This window comes from Opisthocomus hoazin, chromosome 12 (genome assembly GCF_030867145.1).
Source record: "Opisthocomus hoazin isolate bOpiHoa1 chromosome 12, bOpiHoa1.hap1, whole genome shotgun sequence".
Taxonomy (NCBI): domain Eukaryota; kingdom Metazoa; phylum Chordata; class Aves; order Opisthocomiformes; family Opisthocomidae; genus Opisthocomus; species Opisthocomus hoazin.
In genome coordinates, this window is record NC_134425.1 from 12,637,031 (window position 1) to 12,656,510 (window position 19,480).

A 19,480-nucleotide genomic window follows, 5' to 3' on the forward strand; every position below is an offset into this window, starting at 1 on the left:
ACCTTTAACTTCTCTTCCCATACAAATGGTAGGGTTTTGAGGTCTTGTACTAGAAACTACCTTTGTATTTGCAGATTTGCAGGGTCACAAGAGACAACCGCTTTACAGTTAAAGGTGCTTGTGAAGAGATGGGATTTGAAAACCAGCTGAAATAAAAGATAAGTCATATTTAATAGGCTGTAGGCAACAGTCCTTTGTACAACTGCTTGTACATGAGTAAGGTGGAACTGGGTTTAAAATCCTAGTTGTAAATACAGTCAGACCTGAGAAGAGGGACAGACAGAAGGGGCCGTAAGATTTCTGACCCTATCTGCCAGTGCCCTCCTGTCCCTGTTGGTAGTAACCACTGCACCTCCCCTTGGCTGACTTAAATAAGAGCAACCACTCAAGCAATGCTGCTACCCAGCAAGAGGGCTGCCTGGGCCCCTTTCTAAGGGAAGGTGGTTGGTGTTTGTAAAACGTGTGCCTATCCTCTGGTGAGCTGGCAGCTTTAAATGTGCTACAGCTGGTCCTGATTGTCTCTGAATTGAATGGGGATTTACTGACTGATTGGATGTCTTTCCATCCTAGAGGCAGAAGGCTGATTCTGTTCTCAAATTTATATGCTACACACAACCACTGTGAACGGCTCAGCTCTCCCAAGCCTTGGATTAGAGAAACTCGCTTTTGATCAGTGCAGACACGGAGCTCAGGCAGCAGAGCTGGTAGCCGGGTGATACTCACTCGCACCACCTCTCCCTGCTGGGTCTCTTATGATAGTCCGTTTCCCCCCTTAATATTCGTATCACATGTACAGCCTCACCCTGTCTGGAGCTAAGGTGCTTAAGGCAAGCTTGGTTTTAGAACAGACTTTGTTGTTTTTAAAGCCAAGAATGAAAACCAAATTGCAGTGTTAAAACAAAAAAAATCCCCCACACGCAAAAAACCCACACAACAGGAAAGCACGCAAACACTAAATGAATTTTAAAAAATGACAATTTTCTTCAGAATTATAAACAATGATCTTAAAAACAATTCCCCGAGACACAAAGCATACCTGAGAGGGACTGGCAAGGGCTTGCAAAGCACTGATGAAGATTTATCGTCGTTCAGAGCTATCTCACCATGCAAAGACAATTTCTGAAAGACTGCTTTATCAGTTTTTACCTTACTTGTACCCAAACACTGGGAGAATAACCACCAGTAACCCACCCCCACAGCTAAAGGTCCCACCCACTGGGAATCAGTTGGCACAGCTCTCTAAGCGAGATAGCCGATTAAATCCCACAAGGCTCCTTTTCACAGCATTAAATAGTAAAAAACTGAAACTAGGACTGGGCTGGAATATAGTGCCAGCTGCAGAGCAGCGTACTCGCAGTGGACGTCCTAACAGCTCGGTACTTTTTGTGGTGTACGCGAGGGAGGAATGCATCACCGTTACCAGGCAGAGGGCTGTAGGGTGGAGCAGAGGATTCAGCTCCAAGCCTTCTGGCGTAACAAATAAAAAATAAAGTCACCTAGTACGTATGCAATAGACAGGTAACCAACAGAGCTCCTCCGTTCTGTCACTCTCCTTACTGAACCTCTGTGTATGTTTACACAACACTTAGCAAAATGGTGCCCAGATCCTGATACAGCACAAATAATTATCGCATGCCAGCCTCTTCAAAAAACGATAAATGATCAATTAAAAAATTGATCTGGACTAGACACAGAAGACTACATTTCTCTTATGTAGGAATTAATCTACCAACTGGCAGTTTTTGTTCTGAAACTAAATTTCTCATTTCCAATAAAAGCTCACAACTTTCCGTCAGACCCCTCAAATTGCCGGGGGGGGTGGGAAACACCATCACCATTAATTGTCACCTGACTTTATCCTGCTTTAGAAACGCGCAATGTTTACTTAAACCTCCAGGTACTGCAGGAAGGACTGGATTCTCCAAGCCATGAAACAGGACAGTAACTTGCTAGAAGAGCCATTATCCAGGAGAGGGACAAGAGAGCTTCGGGTCTGAATCTTTTCATAGCAACTGATGGCAGAATACCCAGCACTTCCTGCAGTCTCTGCAGGAGGAAGGGCACTGAAGAGAGGTGCTGGATTATTTCCTGGTGTTGGCAGTAGTTTTGTGTGCTAATTACACTGGTGAAAACAATTTTCAAGGTTTCTTAAGACCTACAGTTTTGGACAGCCACTTCTGAAATGTTTAATCAGGATTTCCTAAACATGCTTCCCGTGCTAGAAGAAAGTACACAAAAGGCCAGGCTGAGAATGTAACTGTTAAATGATTTAATTTTTGCCAGTCTCTGTCTTACTTCAAGTTAATTTATATGCTGTTCCCAGATGTTACTGATTTGCTAAGACACCTTGAGCAGGGCAAAGTAAATACCAAAGTCTGGAAAATACATCATCTATTCAGAGTAACTATATAATACAGAAAAGGCAACACAAGCAGATAGCCACTTTTCACACACATTGCCATTCAGACATGGAACTCACTGTGACAGAAGTAATTAAAACCCACAATTTCTACTCATCCCATGTATTCCTATATATACACTCCAGAATAGCCAAAATATATACAGAAAGAGTTATGTACAGTTCAGTCTACAAGTACAGGCTACATCCAACTTACGGACCAAATCTTAAAAGCCAAGAGAAGTAGCAGCTTGTTTGTACTACCCGTTCCACTGGCACTGAAGCTCACTCTGCCTACAGAAACACGTACTTACTACGGTATTTTGCAGCTTGCTACCCAATTACTGCTTCTTAGACAGTCATAAAAGAAACAAAGTATCAGACTCATGCTGATTGCCCTTTTTTCCCTACCCTCATCAATTGAGGGATTTCAGGAAACAAAAGCAAATACATTCCAAGCTTAAAACCAACTAGTTATTACTGCAGTATTTTTATCTACACATCTATAGCTAACTGCAAACATTTTACATTTATGACACACACAAACCAACGTGTGTGGTTTTGTTCCCAGTTTTCATTAAATACCCCAACCGTCCTGTATATGTAAATCTATACATGAAAATTAATGGATAGCAAAACATAAAATAAACATGCTCTCTGTATTCATCACATCTATATTTTCTAATAAATAAGTTACATAAATTATTCCTTTATATTCCAATTACGAATATCAGTAACCTCCATCCAAACTACTGTTTTGACATAATAAAGGGGCGAAAAAAGAATCTGACCAACAAGCATAAATTTCTTTCAAAAGCTGAAAGATAACAGTGAGATTCTTTGTACTGTAAGATTCTCTGTACAAAATAACAAAGTGATATTTTCTGGACTGTGTGCAAAATATACATCCTCGGCGTCTACAACCCATAATGAAATTAGAATTAAGAACAAACTGCCAATGACTGAACTTCAAATTTATAGAACTGTTTCCAAATAAATGGTTCTTTTGGTCTCTTACAGAGGAAAAACGTTGAAAGTTTAACAGAAGGTTTCAAGAATGACTACTGTCCCTCTACAAATAAGCTTCAATAAGTCGGATAATTATTTAACATGCAAAATCTTATTTTTAAGCTAGAATTCTAGCAGAACAACAGAATGGCAATACTGGGTTCACAAGCTTTAGTATAATAATTTAGTACTTCACTAGGAAATGCTCTCTCAGTGCACTGATCATTATTAAGTTGGACTGATTTGGAAAAAAAAACATTCCACCAGATGGAAATAACAAGAAACGAACTGCATTTCCTGAGTTGGAAAACGGCACAGTCATTTCAATGCAATGATTTTTAGGCATACCACAAAACTGCAAAATAAAAGCAGCAATACCATCAGATATTGTTCAAAGTCAGGTGGAACATGGAAAAGCCAAGTAACTGAAAATTTACATCCTCCCACAAGTTATGGACAAATGTCTGCAATAAGTGATCAGAGTACTAACTGAAGTCTTGGACATCAGCCATTCTTAGAAGCATTCACTACAAAGCTATGACAGACGCTCAACTATATCAATATAAGTGTGTTTTAAAGCACTGTCAACCTTGCTCCAATTCAACCAATCAAAACTATTCCAGGGAAAAAAATCATATATTGTACTTCAAGAATCATTCCCCTCAAATTAAACAGAAAAAGTAATGTGAAAACAGTCAGAACTGCTGCATTAAAAGGATTATCTTGAAGACAACATTCAGAGGGTAAAGCAGAAATAAGGACAACGCAACACTTCAGCTAACAAGTGCAAGAACAAAACACCTACTATTTTTCTCTACTCTCCAAGTACCTGTAAGTCACAGTAAAGTGATCAAGACGCAAACCCAAAGAACCATCTGTATTTTCCTTTACAAAAAATTGTACAATAGAAGAATCCAAAATAGTTAAGAAATAAGTTAATTCTAGGGGGTTTTATAACTGTCTGAAAGGAACAACAAATACAGTTCTGTGCACCCTGTGTTTTCAGTAGTGCTCAACTCAGCCATAGCAGGGCTGGTGATTTCATGAACATTAGAGAGAAACAAGCCCTTATAAAAACCTGGCTTAAAAAAAAGAGCCTCAGAGCCATTCTGCAATCACTTACGAAAACTGTTACACTTTTTTTGCCAATGAATTCAGTGGGACTATAGTAGTGCACAGTTACCTTCAAAACTACAGCTACATTGTGATTTCATGCAGAGCAGAAGAAAATCACAGAATTCAATGAGAGTGCACTAGAGTAGGTAGGATTAGAGTAAGACCCCCTTATTTCAACCTGGTAAGACCTATTTAACAAAGCGACTTTTACCTGATGCACTTCATTTGCTTCCTCTAATAATAAAAAAAAGACATCCCACCTCCTGGATGGAACTATTTCTTTCAAATTACAAAAACAGCGTTGTAATTGGGGAAAAAAAAAGAAACAACTTAGGTTACTTATAGGAAGTAGGAAATGGGAGAAAGACATATTTCAGCTGAGTAGAATTGACACAGGAAAGCTGATGGAGAACTTGAACACATGAAAGGGAATGTGCTTATATTCTGTTTATGACTTGTATCTGGACATTTCACAGCAGTAAGTTCACAGCATTCTACAAAGCGTAACTCAAAACCCATTATATTTAGAAATATTAAAAATACTCAGAATTGCCCCCAAATCAGACTTCATAAACATATTTTTTAAAATACAACTGCAGACTTCTATAAGTGGTGTTGCATATTATATGGATTTAATATTTGGTCCCGGTTTTCTTCATACTTTTCTACCATTTTCTGCATGTCATGGTCAGCTCCAATAACCTTGAAAAGAAGAACATGAACATTAGAAATAACTGACAGCATAAAACGTGGTTGCTTTTGCGCAGAATAGAACAGGACTACCACTGAAGCCAAACCGATACACTCCTAGAGATCTGTCCAATTTGCTTTCTGTCAGAATTTGGCATTCATTGAAAAGCTACGTGTCTGATCCTGCAATCACAGTGAACAGACCCCTCAAATGCCACCAAAAAGGAGAATTCTGGAAGACCAGACTTCTATGCTATACACTATGGATAGCTGTAAACATTTTTCTGAGATCTTCCTTCTCCAAATGTTATTAGAAAAGCAGATTTATTTACTTCTACCAATAAATAACGCTCTTAATATTTGAAGAGTACAATCTTCCATGTGCTTAATTGGTTATAGCTAAAATAATACTCACCAGCACTGGGCAGGAAACTTTAAACAGTGTCTGTTTAACGAGCCATTCTTCATAGAGCTGATGAATAGCTTTTAAATATTCCTAGAAAATAGGCATTCAAATAACACATAAGCCCAGGGATGAAAGACACATTGCAACTTTTATATATTTGCTAAGTAGTTAAGAACTACGTATAAAAACCAGCATCAGATATTTCCACTAGCAAAAACAAAAAGCATCAGAAAGTTTCTGAGAAAAACTAATTCCCAGTATAAGGTTTTACTCCATGAAGAACCTCAAAGACACAGAGCTTACAGGACTAACAGGGCTCTCTGCTCCTTTCAAGATCAAGAATCATGCTTCTCTCCCATAGGTATAATCTGGCTCAAAATTGTAATTTACAGAGAAAAATACGACAAAGACAAGCAAGGACAAAAAGGGCAAGACTGCAAAGAATATGTACTGAATGCACTTTCTGTGTCAATACATTTTCCTAAAATTCCCAGTTCACTTTCTCCTAACTCTGACTCAATTTCCTCTAAAAGCACTCCTGCCTGTCACCAACTACTAGGTTTTTGTCACGGAGACAGCCAAACATTTTTCATTCGTGATTGCTCTCCCCACCCCTCAGCAGAGCTGCGAGGTAACACAATGTCTCTTCAAATCTATTATAGAGAGGATTTGTTCTACAAGGCAAAATTTCATGTGGCCCAAAATTTAGCTCCTTGCATGGGTCTTCAACTGACAGTGGCTTCTGCTGGACCACCCAACAGTCGGGACATCTCTGCAGTACACAGAACATCTGCTGGAACTACGTTTATTTCCCATTCGGCTTTCTTCAGGAGGAAATTTGTTTAATGAAGGGCCATTCTGTAAACTGTGACACAGAAAGTGATCATTCAGTTACTACAGTTTATTTTTAAGCAGATTCCCATGCTAACAATTTTCAAGCAGTTGCTTGTTTTCAGACACAAGCAGAGACACTTTTCATGCATAAACAACCTGGTAACAGCAGACAACAGAACATGCCCACATAAATCTTCAGCACCTGCATGCACAGGGATTTGTGCTTCAACTGGGTGCCTTTATGCCGTTTAACGATACAAAAGCAACTGCCTCTTTACATCTTAGTGAAGATCAACAGTTGATTAATACTCCACCTAAACAGTCAGCTATGGTACACTGATTACTAAGACATAACACTTGGGAAAGTCAGTGTGCACGATAGATAGTTTTTATAAAATAAATCAAAATTAAATACTGAAGTTTTAGTTTGCAATGGAAACAGCTGCACCACATTTTGGCAATACACTCAGGATATGATTTTAGTATTTAGATTGAAATCATCGTATTTTTAAAGCTCATGGTAACCACATATATTGAAGGAACTCCTTACCAGAGGAATGATCTTTTCCTCTTCTCTGCATCTTCTCTTTAACCTCTCATAACAAACTTCAGGAGAAGTCTGCAGATAAACTGCCATAATGAAAATTATAGTAGTTATGTTCAAGGATCAGCTTTAAAAGCAAAGAAGAAACTTACTTCACAAGCTGTAGAAGGAAAGAATCCTGACTTAGGTACCACCACTGAACCTCCCCTTTGGCATTACTGTTAATCAATCCATGAACCATCCACGAATTCATGCTCTCTGATGCTACACATCGCAACCACTATTGTATTGAATAATGTCATTATTTATGACCCAAGAAACAAGAATTACTTTTTCTCCCAGTACAGAAACCCACCCACAACCATGTCCCCCCAGATCCCATCAAAAGTTTACCTATCAAATCAACTGCAACATCAGTGTTGTTCTGGATCCAGTCAAACCATTCCGTTAGGACAACATAATCCACCTCGGGCATTTTTCCGCTGAATAAACATAAAAGTCATCTCTCACTGAGCAGCATGCACACATCAATTCTAAACTCACATTTTTTTCACTTGACTAGAATTACTCCCAATGTACTCCAGCATATGTGAAATGAGAACAAGACCAATATTATGCCCACCCAAGTTCAGGGCCTCATAAAGCATTGTGTACAACAGGAAGACCAAATCTTTTCTCTTTTTTTTTTTTTTTTTTTGAAAAAAGTACTTACTAACACAACGTTTCTTTTATTAACAGTTACAAACATTAATTATTTTTCCCACTACAGTTAAGAAATAATTACTTGGTGACTAACAAGAAAAACATTACCACGGCAGCATTTATACAATAACTATAAATTAGCATCAATGGTATTTATTGCTCAAGTTCTTTACATCAGGATCACTTGAAGTATATCCGAACTACTGCAGCGCAAGTCACCAGAAAGGCTGGGTTTACTAAGCAGTACTGGCAATTCGTTACAGAAACTGTAGTAAAGAGCAGTGAAAAAATAATGACACCATGTAAATAAAATTTACTCCCACTGTAAGAAATATTTGTGGAAAGAGTATTGAAATATTCAACAGGTTTAATGTGAAAGAGTATAGGCAGTATTGGAGACAATTGTCCCAAAGTTCTCTCAGTAAGAATAATAAAATCTCAAACAACTCATGTAAAAGGGAGTCTATAGAGGACACAGTAAGAATCACACATTTTGTTTTTATCAGTATCGGAACTTTCACTTATTACCATATTCCTAGTCAAATATTCCTACTTCTACATTGTTCTGTCTTCAAAACTGGTGATACTAACACATACTCCACACTCTTTCCTAAATGCCTCTGCAACAGAAATGTAAAAAAGAGATGCGGTTGAGAGGCTCCCATTGTCTCCAGCTAATGATTAAGATCAGTTGCAACATTTTAAATAGCGCTGAAGACAAAGATTCCACAGATTTCTAAACTGTTCTCCTGGCAACACGATTTGATTACCAGTAAAACTGAGCAAAGATAATCCAGAAAGATATTTCCACTTAAGTATGCAAGAAAACACACCCAGTATTTGTACCACCTCCCTTCTTTATCTGCCATCCAGCTGAATATCTTGCCTCCCAAAGCACCCAAGAACCGGGTAACACAATTCACTGCTATTCTTCTAATATAGCCGTCGCATTTGTTTCTGGGTAGCCAGTATATACGTAAGCCAAGTACCGATTCTGCTACTTCTCTCCAAGATACATGGGGAAAACAGGAAGGTCAAAAGGAATCAGAAGTAACAAAAAGCCCCACTATTCTTACCCTAAGACAGATACATCCAAATCAATTCTGCACTGAGCTGCCCGTCAGACAACAGGCCTTTGCCTCCCCTGTGCCAGTGGAGTCCCCTGGCTAATCTTGTGAGGATTCTGGGTCAGGCTCAAGATCCATGAAGATACAGGCAATGTAAAAGACACTACAGGGTGCTTTCATTTCCAAAATTCGCTGCCATTTGACTCCTTCCTTTCCTTTACTTGACAAGTAAAGTTGTTACTGAAAAGTTAAACATGAATGGAACAAGCTTTATTCATAAGTGAGTTCAAATGGGACAAACCGAATTGCTAGTGTTTACCCTATAACATATCATGCATACTCACGTGCACACGTTTAAATTTCTTCTACATTTTTACACCTAACATGAGCGTTTCTCTCAGTGCTAAACTCAAGATGTGCAATCGCAGTAAGAACTCGAACACTCATGCATATCTCTGCATGCCGAAGCAGCTCACAGCAATTGCTCACAATTTAAGCCTTCCATCATCGTCGTAAATCTTACTCTACTTCTCCCTCTGGGAAAAAGCCTGCAAAGCCAAAACACAAATACTGAGTGACACTGGATCAAAGAGGAGCTGGTATTCCTAATATTCCCGCAGCTCTTCATCCTGTGTTTAAACCAATCGTTCTCCTAAAGAAGAGCTAGACTAGAGATAAGGGATTCTGCTCCATCTTTAAGACTGGGACCCTAAGCAATACCTTCTCTTACAAAAACAGAATGCAGAAAAGAACCTCTGCTCTTTGCAGCATGCTTACCCCATTCAGTTCGAGTCTTATTTTGAATAAAAAAGTTCTATTTCGTTTTTACATACTATTAATGGGAAAATGCCTTCGATAGAGCTACTTAACAAACCCTTTGCTAAAGATACCTGTTGAACAGCTTGAGCCTGAGGGGGGGCTTTGATAATATCTTCAGCAAAATTTAAAGATGTGTCAGGTCAGCTTCATTTTCCAGACCTTCCATCAGACAGGCATAATTCAATTTCTACAATGGGCAACTTCTCCTGTGCTCTCTGCATGATTTTTGCGTGTTGACCAGCCTGCACAAGCATTAGGATCACTCCCCTACAGAGACAGGAGATTCCTTCTAGAAAATAGCAACAAGGAGAGAAAAAGCCTCTGGAGGATACAAAGGCATTTTCCTTCACAAAGTCTGTTTATTTACAGAATGATTTTTTAAATTTTCATGCAGCAATTGAACAAAAAAAAAAAACACAGCATGGGAAGCAATTGTTTTAAGTTGTAATGCCTCTCCCTGCCACAGGGCACTATTGTCCTTCTACATAAAAGTATCAAGTGCAAAGTTTGTATTTTCTCTTTGTTCCTCTGACGGCTAAGACACTGTCTTCTAATTTTTAGCCCTTAATGTATCCACAGCCTTTTTGTAGCTAATTGTTCTTTTGTTACTACAGCCTTCCAATTTCAATAATTACCATTTTTTGCGTGCACCCGGTGTGCCCATAGGTGACAAGTGTATTCTCCCAACTTTTCTATACAAATATGTCAAGCTGGCTTTGCCTCTTTAAACAGGCTTTCCATTCTTTTGATCATTCCAGCATTTCAGCTTCACACCTGTTTCAGTCTTAGTTCATAGATCATGAATGACCAGTTAGAAGTGTACAAAGTAATGCTGAAAAGCTCTCATCAAAGCTGCATACAAAAGCACCAGTATTTCCATCTCCCTCCTGGAAGCTTTTTGCCAGATACTTCCAGGAGTCGTACTTACTCTTCGCCATGCTACACAATATCAGCATTATTCTGTGATCAATTTTTATCTATCGATAAATATCTAAAAAGATGTGGGGTTTTTTCTGCTTTCCAACTTAATCATCTTTCATCTTCTAGTTGAAATTTCTGTTGTCAATTCAATGACAGAATTTATTAGCATACTCCCACCCTTTGTACCAAAGCATCAATCCAAAGGTTGATCCAACACGAGTAACCTCGTTCCAGCCTGATACGTCCCCTTTCGATGTCTCCCTTCAACGGGATTTCTTATCACATTACGCCAGCTCCTGCACTTACGAGTAATTATTCATTAAGTCTCCGAAAACCTCCTCTATAAATACATAACTCTTCTATAAATACATAACTTCAGACTGATGAGCCTGCCTTTGTTTGGGGGGTGGAGGACATTACAACACACAATTACTAGACTAGTCTAACATGATGTGTTGTTGGTCGCCGACTTCACATTTCTGTCCAAATCTGAAATTATTCTTTCTGTCATTCTTTTCCGTTCTAAAGTTGTGCCAAATACTGAGGCAGATGAACAAACCTGCAGTTGCTAAGATGACTTTCCCTACCCTCTGCTATGGGCTCCACAGCAGTTGGTTTAAGTCACGGGGGTGCTGCCTCTGCCCTGCAGTACTTCCTCCCAGCGTGAGACCTCGTGCGCTTTCCTAACTCCGGAATGGGCGTCGTTTCTGCTGTAGTTGTGGTTACTACTATTTCCACACTCCCACTATCATCCTGTCTTTTCTTATATGCAGTTTTCTTTCCTGTACACAGAAGTAAGTATGGGGTTTTGAGACAACTCTAGCTGATCTTTAAAGAACTACAACATGTCAGGACAGGGCAGTGATCAAACAACAGGGCATAAAGCTGTAGAACTGCTTTCCATAGGACATCCTGGGAACTACAAGTTTACACGGGCTAGGGAGAGACTGGACAGTTTCATGGCAAAGAAATTCCCTGTGGGTTACTAAATACAGAGAAACCACTGCTGCATGATGAAGTCTCTAAAAAGTTAGTTACTGGATCTACTCAGAAATTACCATAAATGTTCTTACACTATTTTCAAGTACTTCTGACCACCACTAGAGACAGGATAGATTTACTTTTTTTTAATGTGACTCAAAATAGCTATTTTCATATAGCCCCAATATTTCCTTGTCTTATTTATAATCATTTTACACAGCCTTACATTACATTTTGGTTTCCTATTGGTAGCATCAGCATTGGCTTCTAGCTTGCTGTAATAAAAGAAAGCAAATGCCTTCCGTCCAACATTAAAAAGTGCTGAAGCCACGAAACATCTTAGGTGCCTTTAAAAATGTCATTACAAAATTAATACATAGAGTTGAGACAAGCAGACTTAGCCTCACAGCAATAAAGTTCTCAGTCTTTGGGACAACAGCACTTCGTCTATAATGAAAAAAAAATAATCAATAATTAAAAAAAGAGAAAGACATTCCAGAGCATTTCCATTGCTTACAGGCTGGGATAAATAATGTCTGTTTGCCTCGCATCCTATTGTGACTCTCTCAACTTTCAAAGCAGTTCCAGTAGAAGACTAGAAGCTTATGTAGCATGGATGCCATCTTGTGGCACGGAGCCACTCTCCCCACGGACAAGGGCAAGAAACTGGTCTTGTCCCTTTAGACCACTGAAAATCCACTAAAACAACCACCTATTCCATACACTTCTCTATAGAAGGTCAGCATTCTAAACAAACAAAAAAACCACCCCAACCAGTCAGTGCTGAGTACTGCACTATTTTAGTTAGTACGGGATGGATGAGTTATACATCACCCAGATAATAAATGCTTTTTCTATTTCAGGCCACAGCCTTATCCTCCAGCATAAAACAACTCGGGTTAGGCCAGACTGCTGTACCTCTGGCTGAAGCACACCTGTGGGTGGGGGCCCAATTCAGCAAGTGGCATTTAGAGACCAACAGCTCCTGGTCTGTCTTTCCGCAGCAGCCTACCAACGTTTGCCGTCTGTTTCCATCCTGTGAATGCCGACTCTGAGCAACAGCATGTGACTTGAGTTCCTGCTTGTCACTCAAGTTCCTGCTTGCCAGAAATGCCAATCCTGGATGCTAGGTTGGATAATGCTGTCTAGTTCCCTCCCTCCTACAGGGTTATTCTTTATATCCTCATAGTTTTTTCACCTGTTCAGTACGTATTTGATATAAGCAAGACTTCTGTATTCAGCTGGAGAGCAGATAACTTCAATAAATTCTAAATACAAATACGATGTTCTAAACACACAAGAGCACTTCTGGAAAAGGCTCTCACCTGGCCCATACCCTACAGGTTTTATTCTACCAGTGGGCAGCATGTCCTGTACAAAAGACACTGCCCCTCTAACATAGAACTGACAGATTTCACAGACCACTTAGATGCAAATTACCAAAGAAATCTTCAGTCAATTATATATATACTTTTAAATCTAATTAAGCTAAAAAAAGTAAAGTAGAAAACCATATACCATACCTTCGATACAAATTTTCTACAAAAATGTATTTTGCACTGTGAATTGATCGCTCCATCATTCGTACGGAGGAAATCTACAAAACAGAATTTGACAGTCACTGACTAGTTTACATTTTTCAGCAGGTTTGTTTCTTTTCAAGCTCACATTGCACATCATGTCCTTTACATTATGAAATACATAGCATTTTCAGTTCTTCCTGATCCTGGGATAAACAAGTTTACTGGGAGGTAGGGAACCACAAAAGCAAGTATTCTTACTCTTACTGGTGGTCACTGCACTATTAAACACCTACATAACTGACCTGTTCTTCATACGCAAGTTTCAAAGGAAACTGCAGAAGCGTTCAGCTGAGCAGCCGGAGTTAACCAGGGGGACAAAAAAGCAGCAATCCACTTAGGATCTGCAGAGCAACAGGAACTACTGCTACCAGAATTGCTGCCACTTTCAGGTGTGTTGCTGTGTCAACAGCACAGGCCTAACATCAGAACAACTGTAACAACAAAACAGAACTTTTTAAAGAAATAATTACAACTGACAGAGCACTGGCCTTAGCCAGCGCTTCGTTTTGGAGAAGAGAGATTCTCCGACACCAGCTGGCCCCTGCAGAGCACGGCAGCCCTGGCAGAGCTCTTTCCAATTAATGCTATTCCCCACATTAACGACCATGGAAGCAACAATTGCTCCAGCAAGGCTCGAATGGCAAATGACAGCAAAGCGCAGGCTGAAATGCAGGGCGACCCTCAGGACTTTCTGAACGAGCTTTTTCTGCAACAGAGTGAGATTTCTATCATCTTGGAAAACACCCTCTTCAAAAAAGCTGATGATTATATGTGTGGTATCGCTATCATAGGTGGTAATTCTGAAAGTTTGCCCTGACACAAACTCAGAAAACATAACGCAAGATCAGTCATTAAGATATAAGCATGCCACCCAAGATCTGATCTTGTGATCAGGGAATGGAAGACTTGGCACAGAAGGTATCAAAAGGTGTCTGAAGGAAAGAGAAACTAACAGATCCTACTAAAAAAGGTAAAATTACAGAAAAAAAAATGTAAGCAAAAAAGGATGCAAAACATCTGAAAAAAAGCAATAGAAAATTTTAGTGGGAGTATTTTGGACAAATACGAGAAGCAATGGCTAAAATTGCGCTAACCAGCATGGAGCAGTAGAATGAACAACAATAGTATCTTTAAGATTACCTAATGTTTGCCAAAGGTTTGAATAGCTACATATAGAGACCAATTACAGACAAGTCACTGACGTGCGATGATGAAGAGGTATGTGCAAGTCTTGCTCATAAGGACTGTGCAAAAGAAAGCAGTATTAGTTTTGGGAAGTAAAAGTTCTGATCAGGTAGGAGGCAGATGTTTCGCCCCTCCTGGAGCACGTGTCGAGCACATCAACAACGTCTTTGCAAACAGCATCTTAACTTCTGGATACAAGGTTAAAAATACTTATTACTCATAACCTTATCTAAGTCTCTTTTAAATGGAAAGAAAAATATGTTTATTTACCATTGGTCTGGTATGCTGCTCCAACATTGTAAGCTGTATGTAAGTCTGCAGTGTTATCCCCCATCTCGATGCATCTTGGTACATTAAGCCCTGGGGTTAGAGGTGGAAGCGAGACAGACATTTTTGTTAGGTCAAAGAGCAAAAAAAGGTGAAGTTGAGTATTTCATAAGCTTTTCACCTACAACAAAATTGCTAAAAGCAGTGCACAAAAACAGCTGACACCAGGTCCAACAAGAATTAAATGCTCATTTGCTCTCCACAATGCAGATGTAAGAATTACAGTCCTGGTCCTCACAGACCCTAAGCGGGGCACTTGGAACGCTTACTGAAGTCAACAGGAATTAGTTACACTGCACCTGGAACGGTCAAGACCAAGGCACAGCTCATTTAAGACAGTTCAAATACGTTTAGTAATTTTAAAAAGGTATCTACTACTCTTTTTTTGTGCGCTGATAGACTCTCAGTCCATCCAGAAATGCATACAGGGTTCCAGTAAGTATGGTCTGGACCTCAGAAAATGTGTCTTTTAACACAGACAACTGTTCTTCCCAAAGGATCCTCAAAGCAGTTCTCAGATCTTCCACTCTTTCTTGATTGCTGCAATTCCACAAACACACAAACACTTACAAGCAACCATGTACCCTGCAAAGCAGAGAGAAGATCTGACTCAAAATAAGACATCACTCGCTGTCTATTTGCTGCGGTGACAAACTCTACGTCAGCAGCAGGGCGTCAGTCCACAGACCTGACCTCTTTCTACTCTCTTTGTCCAAGACCAGAAAGTATTCTGAAGTGCACAGATTGCTGCGATGATGTGTGACACAGCCACACCCCACCCCTTTACTGATAACAAGAAAGTAAAGCATCAGCAACTCCTCGGAGAGAGCATTTACTTTTCCAGAGGACCTACGCTAGCAGTAATTGCATCAAACACACGTTTGGGCAGGTGTGGTCCAGGGCGTATCCACACCGCTGTGTTGACAGCAAATTCCATGTGAGCTGGAGCACAGATGCCCATCTCAGCCAGTGATGAGATTTCTGGAGGTGATCAGACAATCACGGAAGACTGACATCAGAAACCACTTCAACCACCCCAATCACCCCAGCAACAGCGTATCTGCCAACGGAGTCAGAGCCCCGGCCATCTCCAAGCAGGGCTGTGACAAAAGGACATACTTGTGGGGAACGGTTCGAAGAAACACTCACTACCCAAACGACAACAGAAGCTCTCAACACTTCGCAGGACTGAATCTCATCTTCAGCAGTCGAACAATATTAACTGATCAGACCCACCCCTCACTCTGAATGTCTCTCTTCCCTTCTTCCAAACAGGCGTAAGTAGATTTAGAAACAACTGTCACACTCAGGACTTACCTTTCTGTGAATTTCTTTAGCTCACAACCAGTAAAAGACCCAGTTCTTGCTAAAACCACGCTTTATACACAATGTTTCTATTATATGCCTGTCTTAATCACAGCAAAAGATCTTCTGCCTCATGAAGCTTTATTTTTTGCTGTATGAGATTATGACCACACCTTTGCTGACTGGTAAAGAGTCTTCATGCGTGTCTTTCTAAAAGAACAGTAATTGTAATTCTAGAATTAATTTCTGCCACTTACCAGGATATTATGACCACGAACATTCCTCCACTTAGTTACTGGTTCTGTCAAAACCTTGTTAAGAAGAATTACTCCATGTTAAACACGTTTCAAGTTCAAAATACTTAATATGACCCTACAAATCTACAACTATTTTTAATGAATACTGATTCTGTAAGTCAGAGTATTCAGGACTTCTATTGGAAAGCTCACCCCTCTTCAAAAAACAGCACTGAACCCTGTAATACAATACAAGGTAATAACAAACACTGTCAAAAAATAGAGAAATATCATTATACAACATCTTTTTAGCATTTTTAAACGGCCAAAATAAAACACTGGACTAATTATCTAACAAGCCTGGATATAATTTCAATTTTTTGAGTCAAAATCAGTACGATGTAAGGAAAGAATGTCTTAGCTGAGTACTAATTGCATTTCAACGACCTGCTCCCTCACAAATTAATTTCTCGGAGAGTAACACTTGTCAGCAAAGGAAGAGGATTAGAATGCTATCATATAACTTTTCATTTTATTTTTGTGATCTAGCAAACAAGATGTATTCAAAACTTCCATAAAATGCATCAGAAAAGCTTCTACCCTTAATAGGTAAAATCACAGGAGTCTTATCTGGTCCAAACAGGCTAAACCTCCAATGACACTGTAGAGCCCAGCCTAAGAGAATCTGGTAAGCCTGGGAAGTTAACTAGCTTTTTAAAAGATATTGCGCTATATGCAAATTAAAGTTTGCTATCCTTTGGGCTAATAGCTGTTTATTCCATAAGGATCATTCCTGCTAAAATACCAAACAACATCTGGCAACCCAGCATTTCTATGAGGAATCCTACAACTTCACAAATGTGTTCCCAGGTCCACTGAGAAAAGTATTAACATCTGATGTACACAAAAGCAATTGCTCACTGAGGTTTGACCTCAATTTTGTTAAAAAAAACAGTACGCCCGCCCTTCCCCTAATCTTGTTCTAAGCAATATGAAAACAAAACCATACCAGTCTTAGGAATCCCCAGAAAAAAATTCTTACAGGTTTTTCACTTTTTAAAAAGCCATCCATTTACTGGGATCTCACTTACATGACAGCAGTATTTTTACATCATTACTTCTTCATCTTTGCTTATGACAAGATACATATAAGATTTAAGTGACATGAAACAGCAAACAAGCATGCCCAAACATGCCCAACCCATGTGGGCTGCTGTTACTTTACAGCAGTACAAACTCTAACCCACAGGTTTTCTGGTGTTTTAGCATCCAGTCCTATACGACATGTGACCTAGATTTCTCTTCTACAATTTGACTATAAATAGCGAGGGGAAGAGGGGGCCAAATACGTGCGCCCATAGGTGCAGCGGCTCACAGCCTGCTGCTCCTTTCTCACTCACTTCAGAGAGGACACCACTTCTAAACCTGTCAATTTTGTCAAGACAAGCAGCTGCTCAATGATGTAGATGAAGACAAAGAAACATAAATCCAGTACCTCAATGCTGGTAGTTTGTGCAAAATAATCCAGGCATGTTGTTTTTCCACTTGCAATGTTCCCCTCGATACAGATCTGATGAAATACAGTACCATCTTTTAAAAACCATGCTATCGCGTAGTAGTAAACGGCATACGTCAAAATATAATCTTTCCATATCAATCACATTATTTTCTTACAGCGTAAACAGATTATTTTATAGGAAGACACTGGGGATCAGTCTGGGTGCTGCGACCTGTCGCAGACCACCCCTTTTTCCCTCCCGGCACACCACGGTCTCTCTGCCAGGCATGGGGCACCCTCGCTGCCTGGGACCCCTGCAGAGCCAGCTGCCCCCCTGCTTCCACACCCCAGCCCCTTCCCACCGGTGTCAGAGGGGGGCTACCGAGCTGCTGCTGCCCCTCCTCCCATGCCCACACCACGCTGCCGCCCACAACTCGCCCTCGCAGACCTCAGCTTAACTTTCAACTTAAAATAAATGCCAAACGAAGTAATCATTTTGGCATCATTAAACAGATCGCGTAAACCTTAAGTTGTATTACATTTTTATTTTTAGAAACCTTCCCAATTAAAGGGAATTTAGTTTCAGCTGCCTTAAAATAATTCATAGCTGCTTTAAAATAATTTATAATGTGATTCCAGATAAAAAGCAAACAAACAAACAACACCTCCCAAAACGCACAGGCAGGGTTGGACAGAGCAACTGCAAGGCTGCAGACGCAGCATGGCCCCAGACCGTCACTTGTCCCCACACAGCACCATGCACTGGCACAAATCCCTCGCGACCTTACTGCAGTTTCTGGGACTGGACAAGCGTCGGCCTGCACCGACCGAGACCCGGCGAGGGACCCACCGCCCGGACACCGCCCCGCAGAACGGCCACCGCCAACCGTTGCCAGTGTACATACGCTCGGGTTACACCACAGTCAGAGGCCGCACGGTGTACAAAGTTTTCTGAACAAAATACAGATACTTACGACTGTCTTTCCACCATCTCCTTTTATCAGATGTTTATCTAGAACAGAAACAAACGGGAGTTACAACCAAGAGGGAGGTCTCTGTAACGTACGGTTACACTGAGCTTCCCCACGTGAGCCCCTCCACGGGTTTTCAGGTTCTCTGCTGCTTAACACCAAGGTTTGCTGAAGTGCCAGTCCTCGCGGTTTCGGTAATCTTTGGGTCACGGAGCAGAGCGGCTGTGGCACACACTGACGCGGTCCGAGCCTCAGCCCTCCCATGTCCCAGGCGCTGCAGAGCCCCGCGCCGAGCCCCCACAGCCCAGCCAGCTGCCGCCGGGCCGGAGGCGAGCCGGGAGCGCCGGGCAGCCCCGGGACGGCGCCGGCCGGCTCCGGAGCCGCCACGGAGCGGGATTTCAGGTCACCTCCGAGACCAGCGATGCTGTAACACCGGCGCAGGCGATGCGAGCACCCCCAGACCCCTCCAAACCAAGCCAAGCCGGCGGCTGCGGTGCCGCAGCACGGCGGGGAGCGGCCGGGCCGCGGGAGGAGCGGGCGGGCCCCGCAGGCTCCTCGCCCCGCTGCCGGTGCCGAACCTACAGCGCAAACCGCCGCTCCCTGCTGCCTCCCGCGCAGCCCCCAGCCAGGCGGCCGCGCAGGGCCCCTCCCGCCGGCTCCCCGCCGCCGCCCAGGCCCAGGCCCGCGCCCCGGGCACTCACAGCCGCCGGCGCCGCTGGGGCCGGGCCGGGAGCGCGGGGCCAGGCCGCCCGCCGAGGAGCCCGCGGCCGCTCCGCCCCCCGCACGCCGCCGGCCCCGGGCCCCGCGCAGCGCCCAGGCCGCGCCCCGCCGCCACATGGCCCATCCCCGCCTGACCCGCCGGCCCCGGCCCGGCCCCGCTTCCGCCGCC

General features: G+C 41.7%; 1 protein-coding gene across 1 annotated transcript; it reads right to left on the reverse strand.

Annotated features, from left to right (window-relative positions):
* Positions 1-2,246: 2,246 nt before the first annotated feature.
* TK2 (thymidine kinase 2) lies at positions 2,247-19,428 on the reverse strand. Its single transcript, XM_075434233.1, has 10 exons — positions 19,293-19,428; positions 18,595-18,632; positions 17,618-17,692; positions 16,144-16,197; positions 14,525-14,614; positions 13,010-13,083; positions 7,390-7,478; positions 7,003-7,082; positions 5,628-5,708; positions 2,247-5,224 (listed from the first exon to the last, which is right to left on the reverse strand). Exons 1-10 carry the CDS (start codon positions 19,426-19,428, stop codon positions 5,126-5,128), a joined length of 816 nt encoding a protein of 271 aa, XP_075290348.1. The 3' UTR covers positions 2,247-5,125.
* Positions 19,429-19,480: the final 52 nt, after the last annotated feature.